At 41.5% G+C, this 22,504-nt stretch overlaps 1 protein-coding gene across 3 annotated transcripts in view; it reads left to right on the top strand.

Moving 5' to 3' along the window:
- The window catches only part of LOC120543934 (Down syndrome cell adhesion molecule-like protein 1 homolog), a 55,797-nt gene that overhangs the window by 4,609 nt on the left and 28,684 nt on the right, over nucleotides 1–22,504 (top strand). For all 3 annotated transcript variants that reach the window (XM_039777359.1, XM_039777360.1, XM_039777361.1), the window contains exons 2-3: nucleotides 5,741–6,061; nucleotides 8,640–8,786. In XM_039777359.1, coding sequence (XP_039633293.1) covers nucleotides 5,741–6,061; nucleotides 8,640–8,786 — 468 coding nt within the window. The remainder of the gene's footprint in view (nucleotides 1–5,740; nucleotides 6,062–8,639; nucleotides 8,787–22,504) is intronic.

The raw sequence follows: 22,504 nt of genomic DNA, 5'->3' as shown, positions 1-22,504 counted from the left end.
CTGGCAGGATGTATAAAATAGTGTCTGTGACTCTGACAGCCTAAGCTTTAGCTCCAGCAGCAGCATCAGCTCTCCAACACCATCCAGTGAGGGCTGCTTCTTTCTCGGGTGCTGTGTCTGAACGAGGTTGATGAAGCCTCCTGGGTGCAGGTGATCTGCAGCAGCAACATCAGCAACACAGGAACTCCTACAGCTTTGGTCAGCACTGCTATCAGGGCACTGACTGTCCACATGCTGCTGGGGTTAGAGCAAGGTGGTGTCACCGAAATCAACAGCACTATGTGGGTTAGATACAGTTGTCTCAAATTGTTAAAGCACACTTGCAGATTTCATTGTATTTCTATCAATTCAATCAACATAGAATAATGTAGATCAGAAACAATTAGGTAATTAATATTCGTCAGTTGTTAGAAAATTAATCTGCAACTATTTTGAGGATTGATTAATCGTTTCAGCTCTACGCTCTCTGCTTCCAGCTTCTCTTATGGGAGGATTTGCCACTTTTCTCTGTTTTCTTTCATTGGAAGCAGAATATCTTTAAGTTTTGGACCAAACAAAATCTGTGAAGACCTCACTCTGGGGACTTGTGATTGCCATTTATCTCACTATTTTCTGACATTTTAAGGTCTAAATGATTGATCACTTAGCCTAATTGAAAAGAAATTGACAAATGAATTGATAATGAAAATAAAATGGGATATGCAGGCCGATATTATTGTGGGAATTCGAACAGATGGAACTTTAGGACATGGATAACAAGGAAGGAATCGTTTTTAGTGTTCAAATTCAGCCATTATTTTGTTAATTTGGAATAACCAATGAGTGGATAACTAGACTTGAGTTTACGCTAAATTGATATGGCCCATTGCCAAAACTTCAAAGAACTAGGATATGTAACTTTAAAATGTTTCTGAAACTGAGCAATTTTCCATCTGATGATCATAAATGACCTGTAACAGCTATTTTGTAGCCTATGGTTTTTATCATTGACATATAATATGTTTTTTATTGATGCCTTTGCCCGGGTCCGATTTTTCCATAGGATTTTTCCCGCGAAGGTAGACGGGCTAACAAAGCACACATTCTGACCATGGATGTATTAAGAGAACGGGTCACAGCTTTCGGTGTAGGCTAACAACAGAAAAGCCTGTGTTAATGAGTATGCAGGTAAAAGGTAGCAGGAGATTTCTTTAATTGTATTTTAGAGGTTTAGAAGTTATTTGCTGTAGTTATAGCTGATACTGGGACAGGGCCATCACAGAAAAAGGGAATAAACGAAGAACAACTAGCTAAAAGTTAGCTAAAAGGGAAAGTGAAAGAAACGGGCGAATCCCGAGTCACACTCATCGGGCTTTCAACAGCTGGAAATAATTACGGGAATTGTAAATTAATCAAAATCGAGCCCGAATTGCCCCTCAGGTATGTAATATGTCTATTTCATTCATAAAATAACTTTAGATTCATTGCGCGATGTGGTTGTACACCAGTAGCCTAGGTTAAATTACATCCCCCTTCTGTTTAGCGCGGACGTTTTATTCCCTTTAGTCCGTGTTTGTGTTGGCCTAGCTACTGTTTTCTTTTCCCGTGTCCCCCTGTAGGGTTTCATGAAATGCGCTAGCTATATAAATCGAAGTTATTATTACGTTGGTTGCTACAACAAACTCTTAATACTTTGGCTCTTGACACAGTGACAGTGATAACGTCACTCGATAAGGATAATAGCTACATGTAGAGTGGGTAATACAGCACCGCAAAGAAAATACCTTTTCGACAGCAAGTGTAGTAAAAACACTACCGCTTTTGTCCAAATGGGCCGCTGGAATCAGCACAAACTGAACTAACATTATCTGGCTAAACATTATCTGAGCTGTTACCCCAGGGGAATAGTTCTCTGTTCTGTCAAACTTGTGGTCATAATGGCTCAATTTGATCATGGCGGTGTGTTTGAGGCATAATAGACCTTTTTTCACGGCAGACATGTTGACATGTCATACTAGGAAAAGCACAGGTGTATTCAACACCATTAATGATGGCTGCATTCCACTTAGGAGAGGCCCTGGTATTGTGCATGCTGACTCAATGAAATAGCTCACTGGGACGCTTGATGGAATTGAGCCATCTTTAAGGTTAACAATTTCAGCTGTGCTTTTCCTACTATGACAAATCAAAATGTTTGCTGTGAAAAAGGTCCATATCCAAAGGGTTCAAACGTTAGCTGCGTTAGGGTTAGTGCAACTGGCCCAACTTGAATTTTGACACTCACGTTTCAGTACTTTTTCATTTGGATTCAGCCACAACAAAGATGTGTTTACCATGCAGTCTCTGTCGTTTACCTCACTGTTGGTGCATGTGGCATTTTGTTTTCTTGCCATACAAGCCGTCTATGCAGGTTGGCACAGTTGGTATGTAATGTTTCGACTGTTGGTCTTAAATGGAGTGGAAAGTCCGCCAGTCTGGCACAAACCAGGACTGTGCCAGTTGAGTTTTGGAGCACATCCAGCGTGATGCGCTCATGTTGCTGTGCCTGACCAAACGGCAGTTTTTCCACACTATCGCTGACTGGCTTGGCCACCGCTGGCATGTCAGGCATTTACACACTATTTATTTTACAAAACTTTGCAAACTGTAGGTTATACACACCAAAATGAAAACTATTACACTTCCTGCTTTCTGTCTGTCTGTTCACCTCTATGCCATTTAAACATATCTGCTCACTTCAGCAGTTTATTTTTTCAACCTGAAAATATTTGAGACAGTGTGACAGAATTTGGGGTTTGGTGACTTAAAGTTTCTAAATTTAGATTGTTCAGTGTTGTTAGGCTAAATTGTTGAGTTGTTCTTGTTTCAGTCACAGCTTCCAAGTGCCAGCACCACCATGGCAACCTGCTCTGTCTCCTCTCAGTGTGACTGAGCGCTGAGAGCTGCTTTTTGGAGTGTGTATGTGTTTATATGTATGCATGTGTGTGTGTCGGGTGAGTGTATGTGTGGTTTGCCTGGTTTTGACAGGCTCTGAGTGGTGGAAGTTTGCTCTGATCCCCTTTCTATTCCACTTCCCACTCCATCAGTCCCAGTGCTCCCCAGCCCCCCCCCCCTCAGTGCCTAGGCCCCCAGGCCATATAATCTACTGTATGAGAGGCTCTCCTGCTGCCCAGCCCCCCAAGCTCTCAGGGTGACCCCCTCACTCTTCCACTTTAGTCCTGTCCCCCCATTGGGAGATTATAGATATTGCAATCTTTAATATGGGCTTTATGCTCAGGGGCCATTATCAGTAATCTGCAGAGGGGAGGGAGTCTGACCTGGTTTTTGCAGCCCACCACTGGACTGCCAGACACATTTTCAAATACCATCTGTAAAATTCTGCCCAGCTTTATCAATCTCTAGTCTACTATGGAGAGTAGGACTCACTTCTTTGAAAGGAAGCTGGAATTATTCACAAAACCTCATGCATGAAAGAGATCGCTACGTCTTATTTTTTCGATCTGGTGCACTGAGCTTAGTGCCAGCACAGTGAAACTGTTGATGGTAGTGATTGATTCTGTTAATGTTTTTTTTTTTCTTCTGTTTACATCACCCATAGCTTAAAGCTGTGTGGTTGTGTTTGGTTTTAATACTCCAGAAGGTTCATATCTGATTGACTTTGTGATTCTCTGCATCAATATCACAAAGTTAATACTCCTTGTTCACACAGATGGTTCTGATTGTCACAACTATTTTGGGTATTGTGCTTCGTGTACCTGTGAAAACCTAATAACAGTGTGAGCAACGGGGATATTTCTCTCTCATCCTGTTCCCTCAATCTTACAGCATGCTTTCATGATTATTCAAAAAGGATGTGTAAAAGCTCCTTGAACAAGACCATCATTTAGCTGGTACAGCACAACACCAATCATAAAGTTGTCAGTGTCACCAAACATAATGTTTTTGTACACTGTGATTGGTGTTACTGTATTTTACATGCAGTACTGCTATTTAATTAAAGTGAGCTTAACAATTAGCTGGTGTTATTACGAAGTCGGTGAACAGATGATCTGGACCACAGGGGATTCAAAACCTTTTTGATTTAAAAAAATAAAACTATGTGTTTTTTATCAATTTTTATTAATCAATAAGTCGATCAACAGAAAACAAATAATTTGAAGATCAATTCATCGTTTTCAAGCAAAAGGCTAAATATTAGTTGTAGCCCCTCTTTATATTACGTAATAATAGATTTAATATCTTTGAGTTTTGAGTGTTGGTCAGACAAACAATTTAATTACTTCAACTTGGGCTGTAGGGAATTTTGAAGGGCATTTGTCACTATTTTCTGACATTTTATAGACCAAAATGATTTAATAATGTATCAAAAAATATATATCTGCTGTTGATCAATATGGAAAGTAATCATTACTGTATTAACTTATTTTGTGTTATCATTTTTGCCGTCTCATCTCTAGATCTTTTTTTTTTTACGATATCTTGGCGTCATTCTGTGCTGAGCTGTGACATATTGGACATATTCTCGAATAAATCGGAGTCCCAGACCTTCAACTTTTCATATAGGTTTTTACAAAAGGTTACCAGGGTAGAAGAAGTGATCAGAACTGTTTTGTTACACAAATACTATGAAATAAGGAGTACGGTACATTTAACACAAAATTATTAAATGTTTTGCAACTAATCAATCAAAAATGTCATATCAATATATTAAAATGTGTTTATTCTACCACTGATACTTTTGTATTTATTTTTAAGCAATAAATATTGACATTGTTTTGGAGATTCCATAATTTCAACAAGTATTATTTAATAGGGAAGAAATCAATCAAAAATATATTTGATCCATTTTGTAAAAAAGACAGTAAACACACAGTCATGATTTAACAACAACCACAGTATGCTGAGTGCTAATTTCATCCAATTTGGATCCACACCCTGGCTCTTACAGTATCTGTTAGTATCTTCCATGATGTTTTATGGAGTTTCTGTGCTGAGGTGAACATGTGGTGGCGCGTGGTGTGTATTAGATGATATAATTTAGAAGCAGTGGTGGTTAACATACACATCTGTCCATCAGCAGTGTCTCCCCCACCCACCCACATACATATATACACACACACTCTTCTTTTTCTTCTAATCTTTCCTATTACGACCCCAAATTTACTTCACTGCCCCCTCCTCCTTTCCTCGTCTCACTCTCCTTTCTCTGCTGGAGCTGTATGTGTTTAATCTGAGTGCCAATGAAGAACATTCCTGTATGTGTGTGTGAGTGTGTGCGTGCATGTGTGAGTGTGTGTTAAATATGTAAGGAGATTAAGTAGACTTAAATCTCTGCGTCTGGCATAGAAATTCCAATCACATAACCTATCATCGAGTTTCCTCTCTCTGTCTTTGTTTGTGCATGTGTGCACACACTGTACGGAGGTAACCGGCTCCTCCTCCCTCCGATCCATCTAAACCATCACAGGCTTTAGCCCAAATCCCTGGCTTTCTGAATCACATGACTGATGTTTGCAGCTGGACATTTGACATATATTTGTTATGATTATTTTGCAACACATTTGAAGGGCATTCCCACTCTGTCCATTTTATTGTCCATTAATGTGATGCAGATTGCTTTAAGTGAGTGGCAGTGGAATCCTGTTAGCTTGTATGTGTGTGTTTACACAGTGTATACGGCAAATAACAGGTGCTCATCGTTCGCCTCTCACCTCCACCACAGCCTGTTCGGTGATGTTGTGTTGTCTTTTTGCCCCTGCAGTACACAGTGAGGATGTGGGCTCCACCAGGCTGTACTTTGTGAATGCCTCCCTGCAGAGGGTAACCTACTCCAGCTCGGTGGGGGTGTCCCTGCCCTGTCCAGCAGGGGGCACCCCCAGTGCCATACTGCGCTGGTACCTGGCCACCGGCGACGACATCTACGACGTGCCCCACATCCGCCACGTGCACGCCAATGGCACCCTACAGCTGTACCCCTTCTCGCCCTCCGCCTACAACAGCTACATCCACGACAACGACTACTTCTGCACTGCCGAAAACCAAGCCGGCAAGATCCGCAGCCCCAACATCCGCATCAAAGCTGGTGAGTTGGGACCACAGTCGGGATAGGGGAATGGGCGTAAGAGCAAAGCAAGACCGAAGGTTCTGAAAGATTGAGATGAAAAAAAGGATGGTTATGGATCAAAATGCCAAAGTGAGACACAACATGATGAGGAATGGAGCAAAAAGAGACAGTTGTGAAAGTAGAGCAGATGTGATTGGCAGCTGCAAAAAGCCCTACCCACACGCAGAATCACCTGCCCTAAAATAGCCCTTCTCGACCTGAACACAGATTGACCTAGAACACAGTCTACAGAGAGAACATCTGCATCACATACTACACCAGGCCTCGGCCTTCGCTCACACCTATTTGACTGAGCTGTTAATGAACCACTGCACTTTATACCGCCATAACCCCTTCAGCTCCATCTACAGCATGGCACCATCTGGTAGGATGAAATGCAAAACACAACCCCTACAGTACTTAGTAGCAACTCCAGTGTGATACATTTTAAATGATATAACCAGATCAGAAGAGGAGGAAAAAGTGTGGCTATAGGTTGTATCACATGACCAGATCACGCTCATTGACGCTCCTTTTTTTAAAAGGTCGGCACAATAAAGGCCACCAGGAAATTGACGGCCGCTTTAATATATATATTTTTTTTAAACCTTTGCGAGGTGAGAAAAGTAATTCAACACCAAGTGATAAGGATGTACGGTTCTAAGTGTCAGTGACCTTATCACCATCTTTTACAGCTATGCGCTCACTCAGCTAAAACGGGGACATTTTTTACTGTTGCTGTACATAAAAATACTCCTCTTTTCAGTAAATATATAAAAATAATGTTTAATTATTTTTAGGCATCAGTGAGAATAAAGACTCAACTGATAAACACTAGTAGATATTATAGGTAGTCTATTTTTAGACATTTTGACCAAAAGCTGCCTCTGTTGCCATCATATTCATTTTCTGTCCTCCTCCTCCCTCTTCCCTTGTTCTTCAAACTGTCCTCTTGTGCAGACTAAATATAGCCACAGCACACTTCTTTAATTATCTCTCATTAACAAACCTAATTGGTGCTTTCCATTGATTGGACTGTGTGAGGCTGCTTTAATAAGCCAGACCTCATCTAAAGTAAAATAGTACGTCTGGGGGTTTGGGTCTCTGCATCTCTAGAACCAGCAGAGATACTTCACCAAAGAGTTACATCAAACTGCAGCTGGAACAAAGCTGCAGCTGGATGTTAGTTACACTGCATCTATTGTCTCCCCTTTCCATCATTCATTCAGGCCATTCGTTCCCTCCCCCTTCCCTTCTTCCATCAACATCTGTTTTCATATTCTGCCTCCCAACACCGAACTGAACTAATACTCATATTCATTCTAATACTAATACTAGCGCCAAGTTGAGGATTTGAGCCAGGACCCTGAGCTGCATGCCAGCCGGTTGCTGCCTTCATTCCCACATGACCCAAAAGCCTGGCCTCAGGAGACGAGGGATTAGCATGAACCAAACATCCTGCAGCCAGCGGCCTCTGTCGGGCCCCGGCAGCTCCGGTGCACAGGTTACGGTCAGACAGGATGCGGACGCTTTGTCATGGGGTTCAGTCCTGTGGCCGTTGTGCCATCAAACAATAATTGACAGGGGTCTCATTTGAATCACTTTTACTGCTTCATGGCTAACAACAATTTCTAAGCCAATTCGCATCCGTGGTGGTTCATTCCATATTATTTCAGAAGAATTTGACAGATCTGCTTCATTCCACTCATCTGTTCAAAGAAGATGCAAATGTCTGTGCTCTTGCATGTGTTCCCCTCTTGCAGCAGGAATGTATGCATGCTGTCACCGTGTCTGTTACCAGGGAAGGGACTCCGAACCAGTTTCTTAGCAACCTTCGGATACGTCCTAGCTTTCATGTGATTTTGCTAATGAGTCCTTGCTTATTCACCAGAGTGTAAAATATTGCATGAACCTGCATACTGAAGCACCAATAACCCTTCGGTTTGCTTTGAATGCACATCTCGCTCCGTTGTATCCTCATGAAGTTCTGTGCAAAAACAAGAGATCGGTGTTTCGTGATGATGTCATGCCAAAGCTAGAAAATAATTTCCGTGATTATCCTGCTTAATGGTGGCCCGCACTATTTATGGTGAAAGCGGATGGGGAATTAGAGGAGTTCAAACAGCATGAGAGTAGGCCAGTAATTTCCAATGAATAAATGCGGAGTTCTGTAGAAATTGATGAAAGGGCGTTTTGCTCTGGAGTGTTAATGTGTTGTTTTTGATGATGTAAACATGAGCAGATTATTGTTTTTGTCTCAGAACAAGAAGGCTCACATGGTGATGATATCGTCATGATGTTCATCCACTGTCAACGCGTCTTCTGGATAGATGTTGGAAGATATTATGTGTAGATAATATCTTTAAATAATAATAACTCTTATAAGTAAAAAAAAAAGTATGGATATGCCTGTCTGGAAAAAACGTCCCAAGCAACATTTACATTATAATGGGTCACCACACCTCAACCACTGTATTCAATGGTAGGAAAACAACCCTGCCTTTTAAAGCTTTAGATATTAGCTATCTCAATATGATTTGTGCGGTTTGTTTTGTAGTTTTCAGGGAGCCCTACACCGTGCGGGTGGCGGATCAGCGCTCGATGCGGGGCAACGTAGCTGTGTTCAAGTGCCTCATCCCCGCAGCCGTGCAGGAGTACGTCAGCGTCGTGTCCTGGGAGAGAGACACTGTCTCCATCGTACCAGGTAGGACATCACATGAGTGGATCTGGATTATCCTGGGGTGGGCAGGTTGAGTCATTTCATAGGATTTAGGTATGTCTTTATCTTCTATGTGTGTGTGTTTCTGTTTGTGTGTGAGGACGGCTGATGCACCGCTGTGCTCTATGTTTGACCAAACTCTTAACTCGTGTCTTCTGTCTGCTCACTGTTCTGGATCACTGATCTGGTCCTTCTCCTCCTTCCTCCCTCCCTGCTTGATATCTCCTCCCTAACTCTCCTTCGTCTTCCTCTTCTCTTCACAGACATTTCCCTCTTACCGCTTTTACATCTCATCACATACAATTGTTTTCCCCCAATGTCGTATTAATTGCGATTGACACTGCATTAGATAGACTCTCCTCCAAGTTACATGACTATTCCACAGTTCTTGAGATCTATTCCTGTCCTCTCCCTGCTTGTCTTAGCACCATGTCCTTGAAGAACAGGGCCACAATTAGAGACATAGGATGTCAATAGGACTGTGCCCCCACATTCGTCTTCATTAACCTCATTTGTGTGTGAGTGTGTGTGCAAGAGAGAGAGAGAAATGTAGTGTTGTTGATGTAGTCTTTTTGTCTGTTGTTGTTTGTGAATACATTATGAGTGTCTTATGATGCAATTATATATTGTGTGTAATGTATGTTTGAGATGTATACATGTTTATTTTCTGCATTTAAAATGCTTGCAATAACAATGTAGGAGAGAGGGATGAGAGGTAGAGAAGAAAAATGAACCAAAGGAAGAGAAGCAAGGAGGGTAGTAGGGCAAGAACGGCCTCAGGTCCTGGCAGATGGCGTTTTATATTATATGTATGCAAAACACACAGACACTGTGTCACACATACACATGCACCAAGGTTGCAGTAGTTTGTTATTTTTATTATTTTATTTGACTTCATTTTCAGTTTCCATGTACAAAGTACAGTATTGTAGTGTTTTACTGTACTTTGTATCACATTTCTGTCTATTACACATTTTAGCAGAATAACCCAAAAAAGCTTTCTGCTCCAACATTACTCCATGCTTTAATTTTGACTTTAATTACATACACTCACAAAAAACTGTTTTCAAATTTAAATTTATTTGATCTCATTTTTCCACGCCCTACTTTACTTTACTCATTTTACTTCAGCTAAATGCATACAAGTTTGTTGTACACACACACACACACACCAACCAGTCATGTTCTTGTATACAAGTTTCTGTTAACAAATTATTGAATTAGATTTTATTATACATGCTATTTTTGTTTAATTTTTGTTTTCAAATGACATTTCTTTAAATCATTATTTCTCTATTCGGATTTGCTGTTTTCACTTTAAAATCGAGAATGATTCTACCTTTCCCTTTCCCTGCAGTCTCTCTTTACATTAAGAGTTCCCTCTGTGTTTCCTAAACATCAATACAGTTGATCTGGTGTGGATGTGCCAGTCCTCTCTGTGTGTATTTATGGGTTTTTTTTACGTATGGGGTGTGGCTGTGAATACGGTCGTGAGGCTGCTGTGTGTAATTAGGGGTATGTAGGTCAGTTGATGAGCAGTGAGTGTGAGAATCAGATGTTGAACATGATGAGCTGCTCACTGAACTTTCGTGTCCCTACGACAGCGGCACACACACAAACACAACAAGCACTTGCAATGTGGCCGTGTTCAACCTTGACCCCGACCCACCGCTCTAATCAGCACAGTGACCTCATCATCCTTACAGCCAATCAACGCAGTCACTTATCCGCAACATGACCTCTAAAACACAACACGTCTGCAGAACAGTTTGTTATCTGAATATTGTAAGTGCACTAACATTGAAGCACAAAGCTATGCACACATACACATACAGTGAATATAAATATAGAGTATATACAGTATACTATATACAGTAGAGACATGTGGTTATATAAAGGGCCCAATGGAAACATTATTGATGCTGATATCCAACTCCTCAGTTAACCATATCTTGAGTTACTTTAACATCACCGGTCAAACTCTTGTTCTTGCTTACTCTCTCCCCCCTACTCGGCCAGCAAAGGACTGTCTGGATAGGTCTAACGAAGATGTGAAAATTAAAATTGATTTTTGTGTCTGAGAGCTCTCTGCAAGTGAGTGAGTGGGTGGTTGCCTGTCTGGCCTGTCACTATTTCGTACCTTAAGAAACACAGCAGAAGGAGTTGCAGTGGATTTTGAGTGAGTAAATCCATATGTTGTGGTTGTGGTTGCTTTTTTTTTTTTTAAATCAAAAACATTCATTCCATAATTTTCCATAAATGCTTGTTCCTGGGCCTATCCCAGCATGCACTGGGCTTTCTGGCGGTCGATCATACAGCAAAGATAGATAGACAATCACATTCACAAGAACTGACTTGCATGTCTTTTATTTTGTTAGCTGTCTCTGTGGTAACAAAAACTCTGCCTAGCATGTTGTCTGGTTTTGTATTGATAAAGAGGGACATTGTCTGCTAAAATCCACTGCAAACAGCAAGTCAAAGCACTCAACCATCACTGAACATTCTTTGAATTTTACTGTAAAAACAATGCTCTGGTGGGCTGTGATTGGCTGTTCCGCATAGTTGCAACACAAAAGAAAAAATAGGATTGGTTCTGTTTTCCAGTTGCAAGTGTCTGTCTTAGTGCTGGAGATTTAATTAGTTTCAACACATAGGTATTGTTTACGTATCGATTTTTTTTAACATTTTAATTGACTTTAATTAGAGGTATTGATACGTTCAAGTCATCTACCTTCAGAGCAGCATTTGTGCCACCACAGACCTGAGGCTCCCACTGCAGTTCCTTCCTGTGGGTCTTCTCTCTGATTCCCCACCGTTTAAATACAAAATAAGAATTCAAAAGTGACGAGACAAAAGAAAAAAATCTATCAACGTTTTTTTTGTTGAGTTCGTGGAGGAATTATTATGTGCAGACCCTGATTAGCAGGACAATCACATACCGCTCTGAAGGTTGAGTTGATGACATAGCACAACGCAGCCATGCCCTCTGAACCCCAACAGGTTCCATTTTGTCAAACACACATGTTACCCATCTGGAGGTGTGTGTGTGTGTGTGTGTGTGTGTGTGTGTGTGTGTGTGTGTGTGTGTGTGTGTGTGTGTGTGTTCTAGCCTGCCCCACTTTCCTGTCCAGCCAGGACAGTAAGGGGTTTTATTAGGGGGGTTGCATGCAGACTGACCTATTTCCCTCTCACTTGTCCCATGCCATCCCTGTAGTTAAGCTTTGCGTGGGTGCGCGTGTGTGTGACCCTCATAAGACAATGGCGGCCTGCTTGTCTGAGCAGTGATCTGAAGGAGGAGAGCTGGAGCGGAGACAGAGAGATGGAGGGTTTGTGGAAGGGAATAAAAACAACAGTGGGACACAGAGAGGGTTCAGCTTGCAGATCGAGGCCGTCAGTCTAACCAGCAGAAAGCTAATGAGTGGCTTCGATGAATAGAGACTGGACCAGCAGATGGCTGCGGCCACATGGTGGTCCACAGAAGATGCCCAACCATGCTCCATCTAATCCACCTGCCACACAGTTTGGCCTTGTTTATGTATTTGCACAGTAATTTAATACACATGCCCATAAAACCCAGAGCTGAAAAGCAATGACAGAAGGGAAACATTACAATTTATGGATGAGATTAGAAAAAACTACATCAGAAAACTCTTCTTGCACACATCAACACTTCACCTGCTCATCCTCAGTATTCTGTGTTCTCTTTTGTTTTTACTATCTTTGTACTCTAGCTCTACTCTCATCCTCTTATTTTCTCTTCAAACTTCCACTCCATCTTGTTCTACTCCCTCTTGGTCAAATTATACAGGATACAGATGTGTTTTGCATGCATACAGACCATTGACAGACACTGCTTGTACTGTGCATTTCCAGAATACTGTGAGAGGAATGGTGTATTCTATCTCATCAGTCTAGCTAAGTCTCTGTTGTGTTGAAAGTAAGGTGGATTTAACCTGTCGGTGTGTAAATGCTCAGGCCTTAATGTGAACTTGGATCCTAATGGGTGGTGAGGTCACTTACAGGCTACATTACAGATCAATCCTCTGCCCCTGGGGTCCCTGCTGGAAGTCAAGCGGTTCAACACACACACACACACACACACACACACACACACACACACACACACACACACACACACACACACACACACACACACACACACACAGGTATTCATTGGGAGCACGTTGAAAAATACAGTTGAGTTTATCAATTTGTAGGATAAAGTTACAGTAACTAAGCTAAACTGGTTAGTTTGCAGATACTTAAGTTTGAAGATGATGATGGGCTGCAAATAATGCAAATAATTTCCATTAGTGTTTAACCTGCTGATTATTTATTCGGTTTATCGTTTTGTCTAAAACAAATGTCTGAAAAATTTTATAATTTTCCACAGCGCAAAATGGATGTCATCAATGTCTTGTTTTGTCCAACTGACACTCCAAAAGCCAAAAATATTCAGTTTATAATAATATAAAACAGAGAAAAGTATCAAATCGTCACATTCCAGAAGCTGTAACCAGCCATAAAAATGACAAAAACAATTAATAGATTATCAAAACAATTAATATAGAATAGTTCACAGCACATTGATTACAAGGGGGTTTGGACAATATGGACCAAATGTTTATCAATTGCTAACCGGCCTTTACATATACAATATGTACAGTATTTGAATATTAAAATATAAATATGAAATATATTATGTATGGAGGTGACTTTGATACGTGCAAAATGTTATATATGTATGCATACCTGCTCTCTCTATGGCTCCAGCATGCTGCAGCTGGCTATGTATTTGACCGTTCTAAAACAGTTGTATATATATATTGCCCCTTTCTCATACCATGCACGTACTGCAGCTTTTCCTCTCAGTAATTAAAAAGTTAGTGTCCTAAAGCTCCGCACAGGTGCAGTGAGGAGAGAGGTGACAAAGGCAGAGGGACCTCATGGAGAGCAGTGGTGTGTTAGGACACAATGTCTGTTTGTAAATCTGTGCTTTTGCACTCAGAGCAGGAATACATTAATGGATACACTTGTCTGGGACACAGAAGACTCTTGTAAACACCGGTCTGACACACACACACACACACTCGCTTCTGCAAAGTACAAATGTACAAGCCTGCCCCCTACACACACACACACACACACACACACACACACACACACACACACACACACACACACACACACACACACACACACACACACACACACACACACACACACACACACATCACCCTCGAAAGTAACACAATAAAGCCATTTTCAGATTTTGCACGAAGCTGCCTGAATATGGAGTACTCATTAAACATTAACTCTGGATACATTAAGGCCGCGCTCCGCTCTGCTCTGCTGTGTGGCGGATGTCCTGTTGTGCTCGGGCTGCCTGGGTGCAGCAGGACGTGGTGTGACAGAGGAGGACAGGGAGCACGTGGCGTCCCCAGGGCTCATTGAATATAACCCCATCGACTGTTGCCCTCTGTCACCTCCACCCTCTAGTCTCACACCATCCCTCCCTCACCTTACCCTCCTCTCCTCCTGCCTCTGTCCCACATGGCACACAGCATGGCCATGGGGGTTAGTGGGAGACATTAAAGACTAAATTATGCAGCAGAAGGTGCCACTATTACCTATGTACACATGCAAACATATGCTGGTAACACCAAAACCTAACAGTGAGCAGTTTTTTTGTAAAATCATCTATCTAAGAAATGACAAAACAACATGGAAATGTATTACCTTTTAACCACTCAAACACAGTTTCCATTCCAACCATATAATTATGCAGTTTGTTCACCTCTTTTTTTCCCCCTTCTTTCTCGGAATATGTTTGCCCCTCTCACATTTGCCCCAGTGTGCTGAGCAGGGCAGGAACAGATGGGGTGCTGGCAGCCATCTTTTACTCAGTTAGGTTGAGTAGGCACGTGGGTGGGTGGGTGTGTAAATTAGCACAAACAAGTTGTGTGTGTGTGTGTGTGTGTGTGTGTGTGTTGTGTCTGTGCTGTCATTGTTGTGTGTCTTGTAGCGTAGCCTGTGCGTGGTAAGGGGCACAATAGGCATAATTATCTCTGCTTGAGAGACCCAGTTGGGAGGGGGGTGGCTGGCGTGGAGAGGCGGAGTTCAACAATGGCTCAACCACAGGCTTTGTGAGTACAGAGCAGAGGGCTGACAAGTGTCGGCTATTATTGACTATTTACACACTACTACACACGCCTGCTCACGTGCGCATAACACAGAAACGTACACACTCTGCCGTCCCTCTCCCCTGGCTTTTTTTCTCTTTTTGTCTTTAGAAAACACTCTCAGGCTCACGCATGCACGCACACACACACACACACACACACACACACACACACACACACACACACACACACACACATGCAGTATGAGCATGTTTACGGTGCATCAGTGTATCAGTGTCAATCAGTGTAAGAGGGAGAGATGGGGAAGCCCCTGCAAGCACATCACTCTGACAGAAATCTGGCCCTTCAAGCCAGGCTGTGTGAGAATATATCAACTGAGAGAGAGAGATGAGAGAGTTAGTTTGGGATGTCTTTTTTGGATTCACACATTTCTAATCATGTGGCTTTAAAGATAATTACAGTTGATTAAAACTGGGGTCTTTTTTTCTGCTTTTGCCATTATTTTTATTTATTGTGATAACTTGAATGAGATGCTGAGATCTCCGACAAACCTACTAAAATAAGACTGAGTGGTAATAAACTAGGAAAAAGAAGATGATTCTTTGAGTTAGTTTTAACTTAAATGGAACTTTCCTTATAATATTACTGTAGCTTTAGGAGTGGTACAGTTTGACAGTAATTTAAAGACATTATCAACACTACAACTACAAATTGTAAGTATATAGTTGTAGTAACATTAGATAGAAAGCACACTGATGTATGTAACTTTATTGTTATCAACGTAAAGTGATAATTTATCTTCATATAGATTTCAGGTCACATTGTCCGCTCTTGCTCCTGAGTGATCACCGCATTCTCATCACTGGGATTTTTTTTTGTATTCTATCAGATGAGAGTAACCAAATAATTTGTATTTACTGGCTCTGTGAAGGATATTTGTTAATCTGCACTTCTAACCACATCCAGAGTTGTTAAGGAAAGTGAAAGCAGGAAGGCTTGTGTCAAGGCTTAGAGTCAAAGAGTTGGAGGGTTTATGTGGCCTGGATTGGGTTAAGAAATAGGATTTCAGTAAAGAGGTATTACCACTTTCCTCCTGCTTTCTTGTACTCTTTTGTTTAGGCTAGCAGAAGAGGGATTAGTACGAGGAGATTACTGCAGGCTTTACTAAGAAATTGTATTTAAGGAAATGCTTCTTTACTCAGAAGCTCGCAGCAGCGGCTGAAAGTTTAGTTCTTATTTCCCCCTTCAGTCTTAATTTCTTTCTTTTTCTCAATATGAAAGGCAGGAGATTTTCTCTCAAATCCTGTAACATTTCTTAAGTTGTTGATTTTAAGTGTGGTCCTACAAATTTTCATCTGATTTTATGGAATAATTACAGATAGTCTAAAGTGTGTATATATATATATATATATATATATATATATATATAATTATACCAACCCTAAGTCAAATTATGACTAAATGTATAATTTTAAAGAAAAGATAAGGTGTAAGGGAACACTAGAAACTGAAACAGTACTAGAATCAGATATTCTTAATTAAGCCTAGAATAGATGCACTCCACATTGTGATTTATTCTGGTATAGAGTGATGGATTTCAAACTTCAGTGACCCTGATGGAGAGATTTCTTTTTTACGGTGTTTCTGTGAATGCAGCTGGTGGTCTGGGGACCGTGAGGAGACATGCTCTGGGATCAAATGGGATCCCTGGTGGTCACCCAAGTGCCATGTTCCTACATGACCTCTCAATCAGACCTATTGATCAGCCTCACTATTAGTTGACCAAACACACATAAAGGCCAGATCAACACTGCGGGCTGTGATTGACGGCAGTGGGCGGGAAGTTGAGGGAGGTGAGCGGATCTGGATTGCTGCTTTGGGGTTAATGTGCTAGAAAAGTGTGAGGAAAAGGTTGTGATGTTTCTCGGCTGTTGTTTGTGGCTTAGCATGTACATAGTAAATATCATGTGTAAGCAAGTTAATAAATCAACATGGTTACAGCATGGGAGTTGTTTTCTCTCTATGTTCTTGCCATCAGTGGAACTCTGTAAATACTTCAGTCAACAGTTCAGCATGTTGTATGTACAATAGGGATGATACAGAGCAAACAGCAGTCAATATTTTTGTGTGTCAGTAACAAAAAATCTAGGGTCAGTGTCATTGTAAAGCGGGGGCTTTTTCACTTCAACATTTAAGTTTAATATTGTGCAGATGCAACAAAAGGATGGTTTCCTGTGTCTATATTAATATGTAGGAAATGTGATGAGGTGATCAGTGCAATATGCACACTTTGTCAGGTTTATAAAAGCCTATCCAACAGTTATTTTTAGTAGTGATTAATCTGCCAATTATGTTTTTTTTATTAATTGTATGCTGACCACTCCTTCTTCCTGTTTGGCATATTCAAACTGGAATGTGACTAAGCACATTTACCCAAGCACAATTTTAAGGTATTTCACTTGAGTATGTTCGTTTTCTGTTACTTCAACGTGATATCATGACTTTGTGTAAACATACGTTATCTGTACGCATTTTGAGCTATCCGTGTGTATGTCTACGCTGTATCAGAGAGACCGGCAGTCTGCAACGTCACAGCGTAAACATACACGCCACGTGGCGTGTTATCGCGAGGCTACGGTTGGGTTTAGGAAAAGAACAACCGGTTGGGATTAGGAAAAGAAGAAAGCTACGGTAGGTTTTAGGAAACGTGACACGCAGGTTGGGTTTAGGAAAAGAAGAACAGGGTTGGGTTTAGGGAAAGAACAAACGTGGAAAGGAAACATCACACACGATCCCCACTCTCCTGGGTGAAAGTCCTGTGTTTTACCCATCCTCCACCCCGACCTCCCTATGTGGGTTTTCGGCCTTTCATACTACTCGCTACGGCATCAATTCACACGCAATCGCAAGGTAAGGTAAGTCAATGGAGGCCAAACGGCGTTGATAAACATGCCAAAAAGTGAGTATGCGTCTTGATAACACGCCAATAATGGCATACGAATTGGCATGTCATACATACGCCACTTCATGAGATCAGTCTGGTTACTTTATACTTCTACTCCACCACATTTCAGAGGGAAATAATGTACTCTTACTCCACTACTTTTATTTGACAGCTGTAGTTACTAGTTACATGTTTTATTACAGACATTATTATAAATTAAATGACCTATCTGTATATAGTGGTTAATATGAACTCGCTTTTGACTATTTACACCATCAAAATTCTGCTTATATCTTGAAGCTTTTTGATAGCTCAGGTACATTCTTTTAAAGGATTTTTCCTTGAGTAGTTTTACATTGTGTTATTTCTACTTCTGAGTACTCTTTACAATGTTGTACTTTACCCACTGGATGTTTGTAATTGTGCAGAAGCAGTAACCAGCGGTTGGCATAAACACTTTAAAACCATAGAATCAGTTATCGCTGCCTCTTAGGTGCAATACAGAGAATTCTGCACACCGCTTTCCACTGGCAGGTTATATCTTGGTTGTCGATGGTGATAGAGGTTTCTTTGGTGTAATTTAGGTAAATGTAAGATTGTGATATTTGATACTGAGTGTATTTAGGGTCATTTGGCGTCCTGTTAGGGATTTCAACTGCTGGTCTGGTAAACAATGTTTGTGTGTGTGTGTGTGTGTGTGTGTGTGTGTGTGTGTGTGTGTGTGTGTGTGTGTGTGTGTGTGTGTGTGTTGTGTGTAGCAGCAGTTAATCTCTCTCTCTCTCTCTCTCTCTCTCTCTCTCTCTCTCTCTCTCTCTCTCTCTCCATGCTGGGCAGTGACACTCCTCTGCCACCAGCACACTAATAGGGAGGGACCAGGCCGCTCACTCAGTCCCACTAATGCAGCTCACTGCCCCGGGCCATGGGCTAAGCTGGAGTACACCGCATCACACACACACACACACAGACACACACACACTCACACATACACACACACACACACACACACATATGATGGCAGACACTGTATAGCCAACTCTGTCTCTTACTGCTAAATCAAAACAAAGTGGAGGGGCAAGAGCTTTTTTCCACCGGATTTTTATTTTAACTAAGGGACATTTTTTTTAAAAACAGCGTTATTTAAGTGTTTGAGCCTCAGTTCACATGCGATCAACAGTTCAATAAGAGTTTATGGGGTATCCAGTCGAAGGGTAGGTGTTTGGATCACGGTGGCACACTTCTGTATGGTGCTGTGCATTGGGATGTGTGTGTGTGTGTGTGTGTGTGTGTGTGTGTGTGTGTGTGTGTGTGTGTGTGTGTGTGTGTGTGTGTGTGTGTGTGTGTGTGTGTGTGTGTGTGTGTGTGTGTGTGTGTGTGTGTGTGTGTGTGTGTGTGGTTTTTCTCTCCCGGGACTCTCATTATCACTGCTGTCCCAGATGTCACCAAGCACATGAAACACACATCATGAATAATGGAGTCCTATTTCTACATCTCTCCCCATTTCTCTCCTATCCTCCCACCGTCTTCCCCTCCATCCCTCGTTTCCTCTGATGCTTCTACTGATGCCTAATCTCCTCAGCGCTCCCTCTAACTGAGATGGTCCATTTAGCTTTATGCAGCATCGTCGGCCTGTCTGGTTAGGGTGGGTTTATGGGGGGGAACATGGCGTCTCTGCGGCATTGCGTTGAGTTAGACTACTTTTGCATACGATCAGCTTAATGTCTGTCCATGACTGGCCATTCAGTCTCTCGATAGCCCCCCCTCTGCATCATCCCCTCCCCCAGTGTTTACTGTTTAAAGTCAAACAGGGCAAATTGGGACAGAGCAGTCAAGTGAAGCAGAAGAGACGTGGTCCAATCGCAGTGGTAACTGGACTCTGCTCTGTCTAGTCTTTCTCATCCCTCTTTCTCTCGTCAACCTCCACCTTTGTCCGCTCCTCACCTCCGTCCCCTCAACTTTTTTAACGTCCTCTCCACTCAGGGTGGGAGCGGTGCACAACGCAACACAGTAGCAAGGAGCAGGGCAGGGTGAATGTGATTGAAAGATGAGGTAAGCAGTCAGAATTGGTTAGGAAAGAGGACAGCAGTTAGGATTAGACAGTGAAGCGTGGCTTTTTAATGAAAACATGACAGAGCTGCGGCTCCTTCTACGTCTTGCATCTCCCCTTCTAGAAAATGAACAAGCGACAGAGAAGAAGCGAGAGGGGAAAAAGGAGAGAATTGAATGCTGAGAGTCAGATATTGCTCATGCAGTGTTAGTCTTAACTGGCAGCGTGACTCGTACTCTGTCTGAACAGTTTGGTCGTGTTAACAAAGTCCCTTTTATGGAGGAGATGCAGTGGGGTGGGCTCCCATTGCACAATAAGTTGTTACACATCAGTTGTGCCAATAAAACCTGCTTTGAACGTAAAATGAAAGGAGTTAAGAGGGCGCCATTCATAGATGTTAAGTAAGTGTGCGGTAGAAAGCCAGGAAAGTGTATATATTTTAATTGGCTGACACCTGCTTCTACTTGGGCTTTTAATGTACACAGCAGAGAGAGGGGAGAGAGCAAAAGGAGGGTGGAGTGGGCTCTCGCTTTGAATACAGATGCAACACCCCTTTTTTTGCATAAAGGTTTGAAAGGAGGGGAGAACACAGACATGGACTGTTATCTCCTCCACAGTTTACCCTCCATCTTTCCCTTTGCTTTTCTCCCCTACCGTCTTTTCTTCCTTTCTCTGCTCATTCCTCTCTAAATCAAGTCATTCAGTGCTGATTTTCTACTTTAACACATTCCTCTGCTGCAAAACTGGACCACTGCCATTCACTGACTCCACTGTGCTAATTTTGTAACATAGTTTATTATTTTTCATTCCAGCCGGGAAATATTTTTTGTCCTATTTTAAGCCCGGTAGGTGTTTCTGTGTGTGTTTGTGCCTGGCATGTCTGCATTTGTGAGCACCAAGCACATTCCAGCACCGCAGAGAATATCTCCGGAATATACTGCATTTTTTTTCTTTCTTCTTTCTGTGACAGTCACAAGTCTTTGATCCCCTCCTCCTCGCCTCTCTCTTCTCACCTTCATTCAAATTCTTCTCTGACACTCACTGTTGAGAGCAGGGGTATAAAGTAGACAAACAAAATGCAATTTTTCCATCGTCAAAGTCAGAATATCGACCACTGTTTTGTTCGGAGGCTTATAATCAATAGCGGCGTTCAGAGGATTATAATCGATGTGCTAAATTACAATGACTAACATGTCCATGTGCCGTATGTGTTTATTTGTGTTTGTGTGTATCAGAGTTTTGCTCAAACCTGACCGTCACCTTTGGCAGTTCACAGGAGGACTCAGATCTACCGGAGCAAAAATGTTTCTGTATTTTTAAAGCATTTTTTTTGCTAAACTTGTTTCCTCTTCCAACGGTTTATGGTTTATTGTTGAAAATAAATCAGTTTACAGGGTTAAACTTAATCACAACAATAGAATTTTGATTCAAATTTGAAAGCAACTGTACATTGCTGTTTTAGGAACACATTTCAGTAGAGGAAAATTACATTTAAGCTTTTATTTTATAATCACTTTTCATATCAGTGATCGCAGCAAAATATGTCTATATGTACAGTAATAGTCTATTTGATGTGTATTGTCTCTTATTAAAGCCTTAAATGGTAATGTGTAGATATTTCAGCTCACTGAAATGGACAGGGAAACTCCCTTCCCATCTTTCTTTTTAAGCATAATCCTAAAGGTAACCTTTTGAATAAGTTTTTAGAGTAAATTTCCTTCTTATCTTTTAACTTTAGACCACATCTCTTTAATGGATAAACATGTTGTGCTGCGGGCATCTCTCTGAGGATTTACACTGTTGTTGTTGTGGAGGAGTGAGGCCTCTGACCCTCCGCTGCTTTGGCACATTTTCTCCTTGTGCTAGCTTAAAGTCATCATAATGAGCAGTGAAAATACGCTAACCTTCATTTAACTGGGAGAGCCCTTCAAGGCAAGGAACCACTGCCTTTGACCGCCAGCACTGTTGAGTAAGTTGGAGACTCCAGGGATCAGATTGTACTGCTCTGCCAGAAGGGAAACAGGGATGTGAGTTCGATAGCTCATTAGCCTTTTCCAAACTGATAAAAATTGGGTCCATACTGGGAACTCCCATAGGAACGCCAGTGTTTTAACTCAAAGCTGTGAGTGCTGCACGATCATACAGCCAGTTTGTATTTTTCTTTAGTTTTTGTTTTGGAAAAGCTGTATTCCAGACAGGTTAGTGTCATTAGATTATTCCTGCTAAAAGAGGAAAAAGGTTGTCTCCTAAAATAGGCTATTCTAGATAGTGTGGCAATTTGCCACTCTAAAGCATGTAGGTCAGATTCACTTCCAAGAGCTAAATTAGTTTCCTGTTGAGGGTAGAGAAGTCCAACTAAGTTTATTAAGTTTACTAAGTTATTTTTAATTACTTTCTGTGAGTCCTGAGGGTTTAAAGGCTAAATAAGTTCATGTTATTATCCTTAATGTAAGGCACAACATTGGAATGAACTGCCTTTCAAACCACCAAACTCTAGATTGAGACTCAGGAAATGAGAAAACTAAAAGAAAGTGTGTTATGTTGTATGCTTTTGGAAAATATTGGATACAAA

The sequence above is a fragment of the Perca fluviatilis genome, chromosome 16, assembly GCF_010015445.1.
Source record: "Perca fluviatilis chromosome 16, GENO_Pfluv_1.0, whole genome shotgun sequence".
In the NCBI taxonomy this organism is placed as follows: domain Eukaryota; kingdom Metazoa; phylum Chordata; class Actinopteri; order Perciformes; family Percidae; genus Perca; species Perca fluviatilis.
This window is presented reverse-complemented; position numbering and strand designations above follow the sequence as displayed.